This window comes from Acipenser ruthenus, chromosome 12 (genome assembly GCF_902713425.1).
Source record: "Acipenser ruthenus chromosome 12, fAciRut3.2 maternal haplotype, whole genome shotgun sequence".
Taxonomy (NCBI): domain Eukaryota; kingdom Metazoa; phylum Chordata; class Actinopteri; order Acipenseriformes; family Acipenseridae; genus Acipenser; species Acipenser ruthenus.
Genome location: NC_081200.1, coordinates 7,423,572 through 7,443,429, shown reverse-complemented (window position 1 = coordinate 7,443,429; position 19,858 = coordinate 7,423,572). Strand labels below are relative to the sequence as shown.

The 19,858-nt window shown below is 36.9% G+C and overlaps 2 protein-coding genes across 3 annotated transcripts in view; one reads left to right on the top strand and one right to left on the bottom strand.

The window, feature by feature from the left end:
• The first annotated feature begins 1,697 nt into the window (after window positions 1–1,697).
• On the top strand, window positions 1,698–10,227 carry LOC117417414 (E3 ubiquitin-protein ligase MSL2-like). Its single transcript, XM_034029557.2, has 2 exons — window positions 1,698–3,077; window positions 6,833–10,227. The coding sequence occupies exons 1-2, from the start codon at window positions 2,936–2,938 to the stop codon at window positions 8,410–8,412; spliced, it is 1,722 nt and encodes a 573-aa protein (XP_033885448.1). The 5' UTR covers window positions 1,698–2,935; the 3' UTR covers window positions 8,413–10,227.
• Window positions 10,228–11,771: 1,544 nt separating this feature from the next.
• The window catches only part of ppp2r3a (protein phosphatase 2, regulatory subunit B'', alpha), an 85,667-nt gene continuing 77,580 nt past the window's right edge, over window positions 11,772–19,858 (bottom strand). For both annotated transcript variants that reach the window (XM_034029400.3, XM_034029402.3), the window contains 9 exons: window positions 19,219–19,293; window positions 18,825–18,911; window positions 18,334–18,490; window positions 18,010–18,058; window positions 17,779–17,868; window positions 17,015–17,190; window positions 16,769–16,887; window positions 16,181–16,287; window positions 11,772–15,421 (listed from right to left, as the gene is read on the bottom strand). In XM_034029400.3, coding sequence (XP_033885291.3) covers window positions 15,325–15,421; window positions 16,181–16,287; window positions 16,769–16,887; window positions 17,015–17,190; window positions 17,779–17,868; window positions 18,010–18,058; window positions 18,334–18,490; window positions 18,825–18,911; window positions 19,219–19,293 — 957 coding nt within the window. In that variant the 3' untranslated portion in view covers window positions 11,772–15,324. The remainder of the gene's footprint in view (window positions 15,422–16,180; window positions 16,288–16,768; window positions 16,888–17,014; window positions 17,191–17,778; window positions 17,869–18,009; window positions 18,059–18,333; window positions 18,491–18,824; window positions 18,912–19,218; window positions 19,294–19,858) is intronic.

Below are 19,858 nucleotides of genomic sequence, written 5' to 3'. Positions count from 1 at the left end.
AGCTTCTCAAGAGGTACTGGCAAGCAGATCCAATCCTCACTCCATGTGCTACTGCCACCTAGTCATCGCCTTCGAGTCATGTCATGAATGATCTTATTAATGATTTGTAATACAGATTCAAATGATTTGACTCTTTTTCCACACAGTTATTATACTTTTCAAATATTCGGATATTTATTCTAAAGGTTTAAACATGTAAAAAAATAAAATAATGCTAAACGGTTGAAATGAACCTAAAACCGCGCTGTTATTTTCAGCAGGTGTAATTGGTTATTGATGAAAGGCTATCAGGGACAGGGAATAACCTACCTTGAATTAAAGGGAATAAATCAGCTTTAATAACACGTAGTTGAAGTGAGATATGTGACCATATGTGCAAGTATATGAACATTTTTTGTCCCAGATCAAAATACAGTACTGTGTAACAACCCCTTTGTGAGGGGGAGAGGAGGGGGGAATCCTGCCCGTTATAATACTCATTCATTTGTCTCACATCACAAAACATACGTTTATATTGTCTCTTTATAGCAGGGACTGTTTCTACTATACCTTGATCATGCTGTAAATTATGAAGCTGGTGGAGCACGAAGGGAACTTCGATTGCATCCACTTCTTCTGCGATTAGAATTTCTCTCAACACCACCTCCCTTTTTGTTCTGCTCAAGAAGTGTTGTTCATCTACCAAAGCTGTCCACGCTGCGTCTGCACAGACCGTGACGTTACGCGCAAAAAGTGTCGTGAACGCACCCACTATGTTAAGGCGCAGACGCTCATTAATGATACCGATATCTGTGATACAATAATATATCTATCTATTAAATCTACTTAATATAGGAAAATGATACTAGCAAGGTGATCTAGGCATCAGACTTATTATTTACAAAAACTCAAATACATGTTTTAAACGAATTGTCCATTGTGGTTGATTGAGGACACACGCGTCTTTATTTAACAAGAAATTAGTCTTTCTATTGAAAACTGATGCGAGCTCAAACTTGTATTTCGTTTTGTATGGTGTCGCTTGGTTTGGCTTTGATACAGTATTATCGATGTATACAGAAGATGTATTTATTTCTACCGCAGGGTTTTCCAAGAATACAGATATGGTAGACTTAACATACTTGTCGTTCACATTCTTTTACAATAATTACACTTTTAAAAAATAATGTTAAACTCAAACGCTCTTTTAGCTAATATATATATATATATATATATATATATATATATATATATATATATATATATATACACACACACACACACACACAAATGACCTCATGCAAGGTAAAATTGTGTTATTGTGCTATCTTGTTCTTCTAAAGAGAATCAACATTTTGTTAAAATAACATTCTTAATTTATTATTATTAAAGAGGGAGCGAACATTAAAAACGGGCGGTTAACTGCATCAGAATAATGAAGAATGGGTTCCGTTTCACAGAGAAGAGTACTTCGCCTTCACAAACATGAGGAAGAAAATGAATATTGATAGATTTCACAGATAACCTTCATTAAATTAAATGTCTTATTTCATACAGCGCGAACTTATACAGGGGCAAACAAAACAAACGTTTAAACACTGTTCCACTGCATTGAATTAAAATAAACCTTACGTAACCAGGGAAACCAATTTCTCGCGGGAGCAAGGCTCTGTATTCTCGCGAGATATGATCCGCAGCGCCCCCTCCTCTCCATGTATGCGGAGAGAGAAAAAAAAAAAAAAAAAAGGAGGGGAGATATCGCCACAGCGAGAGCCGACTGTTGAATTATGAATAATTATTATAATAAAATAAAGAACACCAGCCGACGGAAACACAAGCTACCCTAAATTAAGTAAATAAGCAGCGGCGTTCTTGCTGACTGTACAGACGAAATTGGCTAGGGCGAAGAACAGATAAATCCGAAGAAAAGAAAAAAAGCGGCCTATTTTTGTTCTGGGATCTAGACAAGCCACCACTGCAGCTTAGGGCAGTTGAAACAACAATAAAATAAATGTCATGCTGCCAGGGTTGTTATTTTTCTTCTTCAAACACGAGGAAGAGGAGCTCTGAATCATTCGCGCAATTGCTTGCCGAGGTTAAGTCCTACTGGCGAACGAGAAGCGGCCTGTTTTGTTTTTGCAACTACACCGCCATGAGAAACAGCGGCAGACAATAAACAAATGTGTGCTTATTAATTCCCTTTTAATTATCTGAATGCATCGGTCTGGAGCGGGGCCGGGGGGCAGAAAAACGCTAGTTTTTTCCCCAGAAACAACTCCTGATATCAAAGAGGATCAAGAAAGTGAAAAAGAATCGGAGCTGTGGGATGTTGATATAACCATATACTACAACTAATGGGAAGCCAGCTTTGAGACCTGCAACAGAGCGCCACCAACGTTTTGTTGTTGAATAATAATATTGTAATGGAAGATAAGTGAATCGCTTTCAGGAAATAAAGCATTTGGGGATTCTTTTTTTCTAGTGAATTTTAAACAAGATAACATCGCACTGGTTAGCTAAATCGATTGGTGGAAAGTATCGTTTTAATTGATAATGTTTATTTGGGCGTATTTCGTGCCGTGGAAGAGAGGAAAGCGCTAAGCAGCAATGGTGCTGCGCTTGTTCTTTTACTATTAACTTTTGAATGCAGACTTTGTTCTCAGTGCATTGCCAGCCAGTATATAAATAAGCCCACATTCTTCCTTCAAGAGGAGACTGTACAACCGATTTTCCAGATTTGTGCAGCAATTTATTATAACATGAATTCATGTTCAACGTAAGACGTGCATGCTTACTCTGCTTGGAAACTAAGGTTGGACTGCCGTACCCAGCCCAGTCTACCACATTTTAATCGCTGTCCAAAAAAAATAATCTAGTGGAAACGATCGGATCTGTTGTGTGTTGTTGTTTTTTTTTTCTTCCTACAACTGGATACATCCGGCCTGAAGTTGCTGAGATGAACCCGGTGAATGCCACCGCTCTTTATGTGTCAGCTTGTCGTTCGGTGCTGCAGTGCGATCCGAGGGACCCACAGTCCTTCACGGAGCTTTACAAGCTCTTACCATTCTTCAGGCAGTCTCTTTCATGCCTTGTTTGTGGTGAGCTTTTCCTTTTTACTAATAATACCTTTTAAATGTGTTCCTGTTAATACTGTTTGAAATAAGTTTGTATATATAATGAGAGATACATCCTCAGTTACAAGATAATACGCACAAAGCATAATATTTGAAAACAAGACCGAGCATGAACAGGAAACAATCTGAATCTTAACACATATGAATGTTAATTGTCTTACACATTTTACCACTGCATAAATATATGGCAATGCAATAAAATAGTAAATGTATACTCGGTTGTACATCTGGTGCGGTATCCGGGTGATTGATAAGAATAAAGGGCGGGACTGATTGCCCCTGTTAAATTCTAAAGGAAAGAGGCGGACAAAGCTTTCAATAGTGATACATGATAGCTTTTATTATTATTATTATTATTTATTTCTTAGCAGACGCCCTTATCCAGGGCGACTTACAATCGCAAGCAAATACAAATACATTCAAGTAACTAGACACAACGTCAATATAGACATATAAAAATAACTAGGTAGAAAATTAAGGGCTGTTTTATTTTACCAAGCCAAGATTAGGCTTCTGTTTTTACTGAAATTAAAATGGGGGGAGGCTGCATATTTAAATATATATCAAAAGGCTGTACATAATCAAATATGGCCTTTGCAGTGGTCACACAACTTTGCTAAACGTAACTAACGTTTACTGTTTACAATGCCCTCTACAAGAATTGACACGTACTGTTACACAATTAATGTAATATGTAAGAAAACAGGATAGATCAACCCCGGCCATGTACACATAGGGGAAGCGATACAGTTAGCATTATTCTGTGCTTCTAGGAAATAAACACACACACAATATTTAGCTGATATTTTTGTTTTTTGTAAAGGGGGACTGTAATCATTGATATGCATATTGCTAAGATGCAACCCATTCCCTCAATTCATAATAATGCCACAGTGTTTTCTTAAATCCATCCATTCTAGGTTGTTTGTTTCTCTAATAAAAAATGGATTGATTTTTTGTTTGAGTCGTTTTCCCCAACGTGTTTATTTATATATATACACACATTGATTAGAAAGTAAGTTTCCCACATCAATGATATGGTGTGTGTGTGTATATATATATATATAAAATGAAAGGCTGACGATGAAATGTCTATGAAGACAGTGAGACACCATAGCACGTGACAGTACTGACCAAAATATACCAAAAACTCCCAGTAGGTAGAGAAAAAGAAAAATGTATATAATTCAACTATTGATTTAATAGTGGGTAATAACCAGTCCAATCATATTTGCAAAAAAACCCCAAAACATAATTACTGACATATTTCATTGTCGGGTAGCAAATATAAAATGTTTACATGGCTTCATTACTACCAGGACCATGTGGTTGATCACAGTCGGATTATGAGGGGGAGTAATAATGATAAAATTGTGATTTGATCATTGATGCAATTAAACCTGTGGATTACTATACACACTATCACTGTGACAACAAAAACTCTTACCGTACCTTATTTCAATAAGGACAGCGTTTACAAAAAAAAAAAAGAGGGATACAATGCCTTTCTGGAGATTGATTACATTGTAGCTACAGTGGCAGAAGTGTAATTGAATCTGTTGCACATACTGGCTTTACTAAAGTCGTTTTTCCCATGATACATTTTCAGTAATACCCATGTTTAAACGTGTTTTGTTTTGTTATGCAGGCGCAGAGATGAATTTTATAAATTTGCTTAAAATTGCCTTTTAGAAAGATGCTAACATTATAAATGTTTAAAAAGACAACACATCTGTATAAACTCAGGAGATTCCAGTTGCAGCAATGTATGACGTCAGTTACGTGTCCTACTAAGTCGTTACTAGGAAAGCCAGCCTAATCTATCCCTGCTTGTGTCTTCAGAAGCATTTTACTTAGTTACGCTGCTGTTTCCCGATGCCTCCACTTTTTTTTATTTTTTTTTATTTTTTTTTATAACTATTGCACCAACCTGACATGTACAAACTTCTTTGTTTGACTATCCTGCCCTGGATCAGTGTTGTATGTAACCATAGTGGTATGGCATTATTCACATCCAGTCCATCTGCATTTTAACCCCTCAGCTGTTTGGTAGTTTTTAAAATGCTTATTGTTCTTGTTTTAGCTGTCCTTGGTCAGCTTGTCTGATGCTTGAAATCATTATTGTCAGTTTCATTATATGTTACATCGATGTTAAAGTAAACCATGGACCCCAGGGTCACACAGTGAAATATTGGCTAAACTAAGAGCTACCAAGGTTGCAGTTCTCTGCTCTCATAACTAGGTCTACTGCCTGCTGTCCAGAAAAAAAACAAGTTGTGGGTCTAATTTGGTCTGGCTTGCTGCAAGAGCTGGTTGATTTTATTTATATATATAATATATATATATATATATATATATATATATATATATATATATATATGTGTGTAGCAAAACGTTAGCAATTGTAAGAGTAAGCTGATGTGTGGTATAATATGTTGTAAATACAAATAAGCAATGCATTTGAATCACTTGACTAGACAGTTATTTTCAGCACTTTTAAATTGTCTATTTATTTGAACAAGCAATAGTGATTATTTTATTAGTTGATATCTTGCCTAAATGACAATTGAACTTTATTTTGATTCTGATGAGGGATTTCCTTCAATTCAGTGAAATGCAGTTTCAGACTTCCCCCAGTGGAGCTTCCTGTTCTATCTGTTTTATGAACTAACATTTTATGACTTGCAGGTCAAGTAATAGTAATGCCACTTAGAATAATACTCTTAAATACAGTATGTAGCTATAAATCACTATGTTGCACTGTGGTACCCTAACACCTAACAATGTAACTGAACTGGAGTTCCCTGGCCAGTAATGATGGAAGAACCCGTTGAAAACATAATAGCATAATATGGTTTAAACAGTAGTAGTAAATGTGCCCTCTTAAATAAACTATTCATCCAGTATTATATGAAAGAGTTACAAAATAGAAGTGAAACTGTATAAATGTTAAATTGGAAACTTAAATGTTGTTTTTTTTATGAAATCAGGGAAGCATAATTCTTAATTGTCATGTTTGATCATTATTACAAAAATTATTTCAAATTGAGGATTTGTACATGTAATTGGTGTGCTGAGTCAAGCGCTGTATCATAAGTAATGATGCGCCTCCCCCTCCTCACTTTGACACTTTAATAACCATATCTTTTTCCTATTTTAGATTACCTGCATCTGTATTTGTGCTGTAGAATCATTTCATTCCATGAATTACAGTGGAGCTCAGTTCCTCTTAAATGGTGATGTTTTGATAATCGTATTTCCAAACACAGTTGGCAGTCCTTAAATAAATATATGTTCTTATTTAGTTAGGTATTTTGGCAGACTAATAATGATATAAGCTTTGTTTTTCATAGTATCACTTTCATTACTACCCAATACATATCTGCCATTGTTAAATTGACTTAATTTAAACCTAATGCTACATCAGTATCAATCACTGCAAAAAGAGCACGCATTCTTCTGAAGCAAGTGATTGTGTGTTATTTGATTCCTTTCTCTTCTGGTTTGAATTCTAGAACTTTCTTAATTTACCCCCATCTTCCTAAATAATCACCCTTTTCAGTCCTTGAACAGGGTTTATGTGAATTATTTATTTTGATTGATTGATTGATTGATTGATTGATTAATTATAACACTAACCTGCCCTAAATGGAAGTGGCATTCTTAATTTTGGTGTAGGGTCAAAAAGCTAATGATTTGCATTGTTCTTTCTTTTTCAGGGAACTTGCTACAAGATCCAATAGCTCCAACCAACTCCACTTGTCAGCACTATGTGTGCAAAACCTGTAAGGGTAAGAAAATGATGATGAAACCCTCTTGCAGCTGGTGTAAGGACTATGAACAATTCGAAGACAACAAGCAACTTTGTATTTTAGTGGACTGCTACCGGAAGCTCTGTGAGTATATTGCTGAGTCACCATTAGCCCAGCAAATAGCCAGTGCTGTTGGAGGCTCCCCAGATATTTTGGCTATGTTGAAAGAGGGGCTGTTGTTAAATGAAGATGAGCAGGGAGATTCTCAAGTGGCTCTGTCTCAAAGTTTATCACATTCCCCGGTACCTTCGACCTCTGAGAACCACAGCAACTCGCAGTTAGAGACGTCATCAGAGCTCCATGAACAAGCAGCAGACACGGACATGTGCCGGTCTCGCATAAATGGATTGCATGACTGTAATGGGCTCTCAATGGATGAGCTGGCAGCCAGCCTCCCTTCACCAGAAAATGCTGCCAATTCCATTGATGTATGTAGCACTGGGAACAACCTCAAAAGCGAGGGCTTTCCTGACGAGCTGCCGACAGTCTGCACTGAAGGTATTGACATCTGCGGCTTCAGCGAGGGCATGAAACACAACAACGACCCTCTTTTGCTGAGCGTTGAGGAGGTGCTCAGAAGCTTGGAGCCGGACCCTGTTACTGAGGACTGCAATGAGGCCTTGCAGTCTAGCTTGGAGACAACAGGCTCACTGAATGGACCTTTCTCTGATCCCAAGTTGCCCTCCCTCCCTCTGGACACTGAGGTCTTTGTTTCCTGTCACCCTTTGCCCTCCTCTGGGATCTCCTGTTCGGCGACCACCCCCAAAGCAGCAAGGATGAATCGCAAGCGATCGCGATCAGAGAGCGATAGCGAGAAGATCCAGCCCCTGCCCATCTCCAGCATTATCCAGGCCCCCCCGTTGGCAGCCACTGCTCCTGCGCCGGTTAAGCGGGAGCCCAAGGTCCCAGCCACTGTGCCAAACGGGGGCACTGTCAAGGTGAGTAAAACACTGCTGGTGTCCAACAAGAGCATCAAGAAGAATCCTGACCACGGGGCCAAGAAAGCCTACTCGAAGGCCAAACAAGGGGTCCCTAAGACCAAGGACAAAACGAAAGAACGTCTTCTCAGCAATAACTTGATGCCGGGCAGTCCCAACAAAGTTGTGTACAAAAAACCACAGGAAAAGAAAGGCTGTAAATGTGGCCGGGCCACCCAAAATCCAAGTGTTCTTACGTGCCGTGGCCAACGGTGCCCATGTTACTCTAACCGCAAAGCCTGCTTGGACTGCATCTGTCGGGGCTGCCAGAACTCATACATGGCCAATGGCGAGAAAAAGCTGGAGGCCTTTGCTGTGCCAGAAAAGGCTTTGGAGCAGACCAGGCTCACACTGGGCATCAATGTTACAAGCATTGCCGTACGGAATGCAAGCACAAGCGCAAACGTCATCAATGTCACAACAGGTTCTCCTGTCGCCACGTTCCTAGCTGCCAGCCCTCACGAGGACAAAAACTTTGATGAGACTCTAGACATGAGGTTTGACTGCTGAGCTGTCCTTCATTCACCAGTTTTTATGGGAAGGGAGGAGTGGAAGACGAGTCACTACATTATTAAGGCAGCTATGGTTCTGTTCCAGTTCAGTTTTAAAAATTGCCAAAGTTCCTGCTTGTAAATCCCTTGTATGATGTGTTCTGTTTTTCACATGCTGCAGTTTGGAACGAGAGTAGTCTTAATATAAGTTTAATGCCACTACAAGTGATTTATACTTCATGATCTTTGGCAAGAGAAACTTGACCTCATTGTTGCTGGTCATGCTCTGTGCATAATCAAAAAAGGTTCAGGTAAAAACAAATGTAAAACAAAAGGTACCTGCAATGTCAGTGGTGATAGGTTGTATTCATAACCTTTTTATATACAACATACTAGTAATTCCACAACAAAAAATAAATTGATATTTTTTCTTAAAAGTAGCATTTGCAGTATACCATCTTACAAAGAACAGTCTATTTGACAACAACAGGATACCGTTTCAACAGATGCAAGGCAGTGAAATGCAGTATGTACAGTTTGTCTAAATTATGTTCCTGGCTGTCTCAAACAAAAGTGTGTTTTTTTGTTGCCTTTAAAAAAATAAAATAGTAGAAACATACCTGTAACATTAAGATCGCCACAAAATGGGGGGGGAAAAACTACTGCCAATGTTGATTATATTCCCCCCTTCCTAACGTGAAATAAGATCTGTTCACTGTAATGTGGTAGAACATGTAGCCTGGTAATCCCCTTAAGGCAACATACAGTCAGTCCCCTTTTTGGTTGAGTTATGAATTGGGAAATGAGCAGTGTCTTAAATGCTATATTGTGCAGACTTATGTAGATAAGTGTGCATCTGCCTAATCTGCAGTTCATGCCTGCAAGGACCCTGTTTTTAAGCACTTAACTTGAAGGCCAAATAGCCGCATTACCTGCTTGGTAGATCATAGCAATATTTGTTCAATATCTTAAATGTTACCCTCAAGTATACATGACATGCACCCTTGTGCTAACTTGAACAAAACACATCTCATCGTTATGCTTAATTACATACAGCATCAACAAAAAGACCACCTTCTATAACATCTGTTTTGGGGGTTTGTGTTGCATTGCATTGGAGAATATTGATTAACATGCAAAGGTTTCAGGATAACCTTTCCAGGAAAGGGTTAGGGTTAGGTTTGAGTGGGAGTGGTTAACAATTGTCAATGTCCAAAAGACGCCAATTCATTTCTGCATGGAGAATTAATGAAATGTTATTAAACTCTTCCACTCTCGACATACCCACAAATTGAAGGCACCGAGAGTCTGCATGCAACTTTTGAATTGCAGTACAAAATCAAATATAAAAAAGCATTGGTGGTCTTTTTATTATCAAGACAAATTGCATTTTTTTTGTTAATTTAAAGTGTACCACTTTTAAGTAAACTCAGTGGCATTTGTATCCCAGAATTTTCCATTCCCTGTGTAATGTATCCTTCCACGAAGGATTTTGTTTCTTTTATGTGAACTGCAGCCTAACATTTTTCAATACCTTTTTGATTTCGCACACAGCATGCACAAAGACAGTTATTCACCTAGTGTACAGATAAAAGAATGTGCAGGTATTCTCTGACAGATCCAATGGCACCCTCTGTTTTATAGTTTTATCTGATGTCATTTCCTGTGAATGTGGGCAGGTAGTGTTTTTGAAGCCATAGGAGAAAACAAAATGTGATTCATGTCCAGTCTGTATTTTTTTCTTTTCTTTTTTGTTGTTGTTGTTGTTGTTGTTTTGATTTGCAAGAAGAGTTGAAAAAATATTTTTGATAATGAGAGTAAATGGTGGAAAATGCCATGTAGTTTTCTTGTCTTTATTTGCACCTGACTATATATTTTTTCAATACCTCGATTTTTTTTTTTTTTTTCCTCTTAAGGAAACTGTTTTGAAATTGTAATGTGATTCTGTATGTTGACCAAAAAAGAAATCAGATCAATCACTACTAATGAATTGGTGCTTGAACATTAATCTCTCCTGAGTCTCTGTTTACTGCTCCACTGTGGTATTAGAAAACTGGTGTAACCACAATGGAAAGTTAGGATTTCTTCAAATTTTACAAAAATGGTTAATAACAATATTTTTAGGGCTCTAAACTAACCAGGTATAGTATTACAGTGCATTAGAGCAAGTAATGTAAAGCTGGCCAGTGAAAATCTAAAATGTACTTTTTCATTTAATCAAGGTTTTGGTTTTAGGTTAGAGCTCTGGTTACAATTTTGTTGTTGCTGATGGTTCAGGTTGCTGGAAACAACTTTCCCTGTTATTGGTATATTTACTGCCACGTTTTTAAACCTGTATTGAATTGATCAATAAATATGTTAATTTTTTACTGATATGTCGTAGCTATATTTAGGAACAGATGTCATTATAGAAAGCGGCAATGAACAAGGCAGTATTGAAATAGCAGGCAATGATAATTTTAAAACTAAACTTCTGGGTTTTTTTTTTCTTCCCATAAACAATACAATGCAGTTAAGCTAGTCAAATTACACATTTTATTTTGCAAACCACACATTTTTTTAAATGTATTTTATAAAAAGTTTTATTGTATTCAGAATATATGAAAAATGAAGTGTTCTTTGCATTAGAAGATACTAAACTTACCCAGCACTTGCTAAAAGCGTTCAATTAACTTGCTTCAACTTAATATGCATTTAGGTCAATACAAATTTGCAACCAATTATAACAATTAGTCAAGTATGTAATACCAATACTACCCATATTTTATGTTGGACTCTTTAAATAAGTGATTTATTGAAAAAAAAATTATATATATATATATATATATATATATATATCATGCACCCACAATGGTATGGAGGGCCTCCATTTAGCCAAAAAGATTGAGAGCAGAGATGAATTATTTTAACAGGCTACAATTGTAAACATAATTAGCCAGTTAAAATCTTTAATTAATAAACACTCATTTGGTAGACAGATGATTAAGCACAGTTTGCTATGGATTATGCTAATTGGTGCAAATAGTGGCATAAATTGATTTATTACAAAAAGCTATGGACTGTTAAACATAATTAACAGATTATATTTTTAATTGAATCTTTCATAGGGAAAGGAAGAATAAATTATGAAACAGCTAGTTATTTTGTGTTTGCACAGTTTATGAATGATACATTAGGATCCTGTTTTAGTCTGAATTGAATGCTTACATCCATTTAAAAAACTCATTTAGGATTCTTCTGAAAATAAATGATTTACTTATTAAAATTAACCTGGCGGCACAACTTTTTAGGGAGAGAGGAGACAGCAGTTTAGTATCCCTGCCCATCAAAATCATTTGCCTGTGTTTTTGACAATTGCAAGTGTTCATTTATCAGAAAGAAGAGAAGACAACCAGACTTATTTATTTTGAGTTTACATGCTTTGAACCCAGAACTACAGAAATGAAATGCAATGCATCAAGAATACGTGTCTCAGTAGGCTCTGATACAGAAGATATGCAGGTTTTTACTACAGTTCCAAAGCAAAAATGGGATATGTGGCAGATCAGCACTGGTCTGATACATCGGGTCTGTTATCACATGTTGATTGATTTTATTAAACGCAATGAGGTACAATACTATTGGTATCAAATAGAAGTTTACAACCTTATTTATTTTATTTTTATAATTAAATTTCAAAATTCCAAAGAAATACAGCAAAGATAAAAGCCATGCTAATGCAAACGTTAAACACCTCAAGATGGCATACCATCTCACTATAGCTTCTGCAAACAAAACATATGCCAGAAAACAAATGATACACATTCAAAACAGTTTGAAACTCAAGAAAAAAAAAAAAAGTAACATAAAAAAAAATTCAGTATTTAAGCAGTTTTGTAATAGCTTAAACAGCTGTATACCCTGTTTTTAAAAAGTTACCGTGGTACACATGGCAGTTTTATAGTGTTCGTCTCAAGTCTTGATTCAGGCATTTGGTACGTGTTTGATCACATCATCCCAGTGAGTGTGTTACCAGTACAGCAGGTTTATTGCTTAGATGGCTACTGAAACTAACACAAAGTGCTACATTAAAACCATTTAAACACCCAGTTGATTGTCTTAATACAGTGAGTTCAGTCAGAATGTTCACTTACATTCTACCTTTAAGCTGGATGCATATTACAATGGCAGTAAAAGTAACATTACATTTCAACAACAATGCCACTGGCATAATCAATCACTCGAGAGGGGGGGAATATACAAAGTGGTTTATATAGGCTATAGCAAATTCTCCCAAAACGCAGTTCTATTATTGAGAGAGCTACTGGTAACTACATGTGGCACATATTACAATATAGATTGCACCTTTGGCAATATCATTTATTTTTACACTACTTACAAACAAATATATATATCTACAGTTGTATACAGTAACATTCATGGATGTTGACTCTCTTCCCTTTTGACAAAGCCAGGAGAATGAGTTATGGTATGGATCAAACACATTGCAGGCATAACACTGAAATAGATATGAGCTTGATGTGGATGGAAAGGACGCTGATTACAGTATTTTATAAGACACAAAATAATTAAATAATAAAAATACTAATAACATTTAAAGCATGTTTAAGGGCATTTTGGAATATTACCTCAGCCCTTCTGCAACAGGGTTTTGAAATCATGGTGTATCAAAGGGCTGAGTAAATCCTGAAAGCCCATGTAAATAATTAGCAAAGGCATGAATATGAAAACTGAGAAACATACAGTATACCATGACTACTGTGCAAATGTCCTTTTTGCTGTATCTTGATGGCAGACCCACATCTTTTGTATAAGGTTGCATGATGTTAATATTGAAACACTTACAGATTGGGATGTCAAAATACACAACTGACAAAAATTACACTTTGTCAATTATGCAAATGTACATATACATACACTGGGCCACATTCACATATGAATGGAGACTGTACAAATATGCACTAAAACACCACACTGAAGAGATGGGGGTAGTCTGAAGTTTAAAAAGTACCTATATATTTAAAATTTCAATATATCTATTTACATGTTTTTTTTTACCCACTTAGTGTTATATATATATATATATATATATATATATATATATATATATATATATACATTTTTTACATCTAATTTAGCGCAATTTAGTTCAATCAAAACCAAAAAGTTTAAAACTAGACCTCTCAGAATTGATTTTATTGCTTGTCTATTTCTCACTGCTCTTACCTTCCATATTGGGCTTACATAAAACTTCAGGTAGTATTACTGAGCCAGACACTTCATAAACATGAAGGCGATGCTGTCTAGAACATGCTGACCCCACTAGGAGCCTGGCTTTGGGCACATGAATTGTAATGGGTGCAGGTTTAAAGACTCGTTATTGAACTGTCCTGTGAACTACTTTAGGATTGATGTCTTCCTTGTAAACCCTGCTACCCAGATCAGGATATACTTATTTATTCTACAGTATATGTATCTATACAGTATATTTACACATGTAAACCTGCAGTATTCGGTAGCAGATAGAAACACAGGTGATCTTGCATCTAAGCACAAGCTTTTCAACTTTAATATAACAAGTCAATTTCGTTCCAACTGTTAAAGTAATTGAGGACAGCCTGACATCAAATAAAAACTTGTTGGTTTGCCACTCATGTATTAGAGTTTATATCCTTATCAGTCTAACAAATCCTGTATATTTACATTCTGGGTCAGACTTGATTTAACCAAATCTCTTCCAGATCACAAGAATACATCTTTGGAAGCTGATGAAACAACATATATTTTTTTTACAGAAATAAGGTTTTGTAAAATAAAAACGGGATGAAAGCAAAAATCTCTCTTTTGCTGCAGAGCAAAGTCTCTTGTGCTGTAGGGGCTGGCTAGCGAGTTACAGGACTAAATAAAATAATCAAGAACGAGGCAGAAGCCAAGGTTCAGATAGATAGACTAACAGTAGTTGCTCTTCCTCTGAATCAGCACTTTAGCTTATGTTGACATATTGTGGATTTCTGTAAGCTACATAGCTGATGCAATTAACATAAATTTGCATTTTTTCCGTAATACATCTGTGCATGTTTATAAGAAGTATGGGTAGTATGCACATTTTTTAAATAAATATGCTTGATATGATAATGAATGTATTGTAAGCAGATACATATAACTTTTTATATATAAAAGTTTGCATCACTCTATATAATTAATTCTGAAACCTGCTGAATAATGTTACATTAACATATTTAATTACATACTGCTTTGTAGTTTGTGACTATATATATATATATCTATCTATATATATATATATATATATATATATATATATATATATATATATATATATATATATATATATATATATATATAATTAGGTCTCAATCTTAACAATATTGTCAACATTGTTGGAAGATGGTGCTTGATAAAACAGGAGACCTTCCAACATCTTGTTGACTTCATATCCACGTGTGTCCAGCTGTTACCGATGATGCTGCAGGAGGTTGTGCACAAGTTGCTACTAGTAATGACCACTAGGTGGTACAGAGTGTACTGTATATAGACAATATAATCATATCGTATAAATCCCAAATGCTCCTTGTTCTCCAGGCTAACACAGAACAAATATTCCCACTAGACTTATTTAAGACATATTGCACAAAAAAAGGCTTTTAGATTTATAGGCAGCTCTATTTCACACACACACACACACACACACACACACACACACACACACACACACACACACACACACACACACACACAGTCATTTGAATTGTAAAAAAGAAAAAAAAAAAGCATAATTCCCTTCCAAAGGAAAAAGAAGCTAAAAAAAAGTAGAAGAAAAGGCCTATTCCCTTATTGTGTGTGACTGTTCCGTGGTCAGTCTTTTCACTGGCAGTCACGTCTGATTGCTTGGCAGTGTGACCTGTTTTAGGTTTTATGCTGAAAGGTCTGAAATGACCAGTTTGTCCTTCTTGTTTCCGATTTCTGATGCGACCGTGAGTTCGTCAGATTCATAATCGTCTTCAAATGAACTGGAAAAACAAAGGCAGTGTTACTATGTTTATCATCCTTCTTAAAACATGCAAATACAAATCTGCTCCATCTCATTATAATAGCAAAGAGGTCTTGTGGACAAGCTGAAGGCTGGAAGTGCGCTACTTCACCATTCAAATTAAAGCAAGGGAAATCTTTCATGTTCTTGCTTTTTACTGATGCCTAGTTGTGAAAATGTAGAAAAGTGTGATCTGAAAGTGTGCTAATGAGACAGATAATCCACCTGGGACTCTCCTGTCTTGGACCATCACCTAGCAACATCCCATACATTCCAACCAGACAGGCAGTACCTATATATTACCAGCAGGAGGCAACCTGCTCTTGCTTTAATCAACCTATTAAAATTTACAGTATTAAAAACCATCTAGATACTACAAAATATCCAAACACTTAAAAACTCTGTGGTTATAAGGAACAACTCATTTAATTCTGTATGTTGACTGTAGCAACTATGCTTCAAGGATAATGTAAAAGTTTATTTAGGAAACAGTTATTTGTAGGCTTATATGCAGTTGGTATTTTATGTTTGAAAAATGATTGATACATCACTTCAAGGTAAAGGACTGGGACTACCTAGAAATGAGGCAGGCCTTAATTTTGTACACCTGATATATTTTATAGTCTGTTACTAATATACAAAAAAGTCAAAAGTAGAAACAGTTTCTGCACTATAGTAACAAAATAAAACCAGCAAAAAGGAGCAGTAAAACTGCTGTTAAGAGGGATGCACTGCTTACCCTTCCTGTAACTGTTCATTAGCCGTCTCTTCAGCCACCAGGATCTCGTATTCTTCAGCTGCATATTTATCCCAGTCTGAGGGCTCTGGACCATCGTTCTCTACATCCTGAAACACACAGACATTGATAAGAAATAAGTTAATGCAGCACATAGTCTCTGATGGAACCCCATCCTTTATTAAAACAAGGGAGCTGTCATTTAGTATCTCTACAAGGCAGCTGAAAGGTTGCTATAGAAACTCCTCTTCCTTTGTGATTGATTGCGGGAGGGTTCAATGGACTTAAAAAAAAAAAAATTAAGATAAAATGTATTGACACAACAAGTCTGGTCCTCAAAGGCCAGTTCGTAAATATATACATTAATTAAACAACCGTGTACTGGTAGCAGGATAGAATCTTTTATTAAATCAGACCTCAGTTCACGCTAATCGTAGACTACTTTCTTGAATCTTCTGGGTCAGTTTCTCACACGAGAGTTAGCCTACCTGAGGCACAGTGTCTGTATCTACAGCAAAGATCAGAGTTAACTAGGACTAGTGTTTCCATTCATTTCTGGGCAATACCATCAACCAAAGCCTCTTCCTTTACCTTTTGCACAGCAAATGGATCTCTCTGTTCATGGTCCAGGTACTTCTCCAAGTTAAAGAAGGTGTCATAGAATACATGCGCCATTCTGCAGTGCTTCAGATCCCGAAGAGTTATTTTACCTGCCAGAACAATCCAAGGACAGTCATTTGGAGTCATTGTTGCTTTACATTGTAAACCCCACCCCTGGTAAAACCATAGGTTAATAAATGGTTCTAACAAACTGAGATGAACATTATACTGTCTTACCTTGGTCTGTACATTTCACTAGATCCAGCATCTGGCAGAGCAGGTCGTGGAATGGCAGTGGTTCGATGCCCATCCCTTCCATTCTCTCGCATTGCTCCTCATAGAAGTACTCCAGCTCATACATGGACAGCACTCCGTCCCCATCGAGGTCCATGCACTTGAACCAGTACTCAATACTGCAGAAGACACAACATCCCACTTAATGCTGGCCCACAAGTCAGCAACAAATTACATTTAAATCATCCCTAGATATTCTGTGTCTGTGCTGCGATTTGATTATACTGCAATCCTGGATCTGGCCCACCTTTTATACAGACTTAGCTGTCATAAAATAAAATAAGTGGTTTTGATTGCTACTTCAGAACCTGTACTGAAGAACGTTTTAGTAAATAAACAGCTGCTATAGGTACAACTGCATACATTTTTTGGTAGTCTTACAACCACGGTATCAGTAGCTCCATTTATTTTATTAACTGCCACAATCAATCAATCAATTTATTTTTATATAGCCCCTTTCACGGCATGTCATCCCACAGCATGTTACAAAACAAGCAAAAAATGAAACCATAACATCAAACATTACAACAATTAAAAACACTAAACATTTAAAATATAAAATCTATTTTTCATAAACTTGGAAAACACAGTCTGTCATTAATAGAGACTACGAGATTCCTCCAGTGTCTGAGTTTGACTGGAGGCAGGGAATTCCACAGGGAGTGAGCACAAGTAGACGCACCTAAACAGACACAGAGATAGTTTACCTGGTGGGATTCTTCTTATCCTCTTCAGAGATCAGAAACCAGACAAAATCTGCATAGCTCATCCGGCCTTCTTTCTGCACAGAGTTCCCCCTGACAGAAAACATGGCGTCAGCTAACAAGCCAGGCCTATAGTGTTGTACACTATTTTCAATTTTTCAGTCTATGTTTATTTGTATTTTTTACATCCTTAACATATGTATTAAAAAAGCACACACACACACACACACATACCTTGTTACCGCTCCAGAGAATATTCTCTCAGTAATTCTATTCGATGAAGCTAGGAGGAAATGGAAAAGATTACTTCTTTGTCTACAACTGGAAACTGGCATTTAACACAGGGCTACAGCTACACCTCCTACCAACTGTGGTTATAGCGTATCTTTTGCTCCCACTAAGCATACTGTGGATATGGGGTTTTAAGGCAGGTAGTTAATTTAACCCTTTTGATCCATGTTGATTCTTAGAAAGCCTGCTTGCTCATTAATGATAACAAAAGAACTGATACTGGTGTGCATCTCCCAGGTATAATCCCCTGGTTCTTTCTCCACTTACCATGTTCGTTATACCTGGCCAGGTCCTTCTGGTCAACGAAAAGATCATGGTCTGTGTCCAGCTCCCAGAATTTACAGTAGATCACGTAGAAGTGTTCGTAGGAGAAATAATCTGTAATCTGGTTGATATCGTCCTCTTCCTCCAGAAGAGCAAGGGTCTGAGACAGAGGAACAGGCAGCATGTCATTTAATAAGGATACAGATATAAACCTCTTTCTTTCTGTCGCATACATGTGTAAACCACTACTCTTCCTTGTATCAACAAGAGCAGGTCAGTTCATTTGATCTTAATCAAAGCACAGGTTCTTTCAGAAGGGAAATGTATCTATATGAATGGAGATGAAAATTTAAACAGAATGCATTAGGAATTAATTCCAATGTAGTTAGAGTGCTGCTACACTTGATCGGTTTAGTTGAACTGATGTACTCTGCTGTTTAGTAGTTTTTTATACTTCAGTGTATAGGGGTTGAGCAGGATGTGAATGCACGTACTTGCAGGAAGTTGCTCCGTCTCAGCTCAGTCATGGTGATTTTCCCTGACCAGGATCGGTTGACTGTGTAGAATATCCTCTGAATTACCTAGAACACCAGAACATCCCAAAATACATGCGAGTTAGAGTGACACCAGTCAGGCCTGCTGTGCCCAGCTAGGAGAGACGCACTGGCATGGACAACAAATACCAGGGTTTAAATAGAGACCTACAGTACTATCAAACAGGAGAGGGTTTTATGCCAGCAATGTGGGCAATGCCAGCAACTGTGACATTTCCAACTGTACAAAACAAGTTTAATTTCATAGGTTGCAAGCTATTTGACCAATCCGTTGTACACCATGTTATAAGACAAAACATCCAGTGTAGCACAGTGACATGGAAAGGAATCATACCGTGGTAATGTACCGAGAATGGAATTCAGGGGCATCCTTCAAAAACGTCAAACCTGGATGAGTGTCCACAATATCCTGAAATGAAACAGAACCTGCCAGGTGAGTCCAGGAACTTCATCACACCTGACTTGAGTCACATTCAAGCTCAGGCCTCAAGAGTTGAATTGTGCAAGAAGCTAATGCACTGTATCAGTGAAAGTGTTTAAACAGAAATGTGCTTCACTCTTTGTCAATTCCATTATTTAGATTGTCTTCATTATTCACTTAAACTTTTTTTTTTATTTTGTACGCGTTAAACATGAAAACCTTTTTTTATTTATTTTTTATTATTTTTGTATTATTAACATGGCCTAATCCCAGTATGACCGACACGTCTGCCATGGAACTTTAAAAGCAGATAGCTAATAATCTTGTTTTCTTCTTTGTCAGATAACAGAATTACAAAAATAACTATGACATAATCTTGTCCTGGGATATGGGTCACTTGAGCTCATCCCAAAGAACTGTTCAAGCATGCCAAGCAGGCCGTTTGGAAGGTATTTTGGAAATTGTATTCTAAACGGAATGTCCCATTAGAGACGGACACATTGAATACACTGCTGCACAGGGGCCAGTCTTTCATAAAGGATTGAATCCCTCA

Excerpts from the sequence above, each read along its gene's own strand:
- LOC117417414 (XM_034029557.2), top strand. The coding sequence starts at position 2,936 with ATGAACCCGGTGAATGCCACCGCTCTTTATGTGTCAGCTTGTCGTTCG. Across the intron at positions 3,078-6,832 it reads TCTTTCATGCCTTGTTTGTG|GGAACTTGCTACAAGATCCA; the intron begins GTGAGCTTTTCC and ends TTTCTTTTTCAG.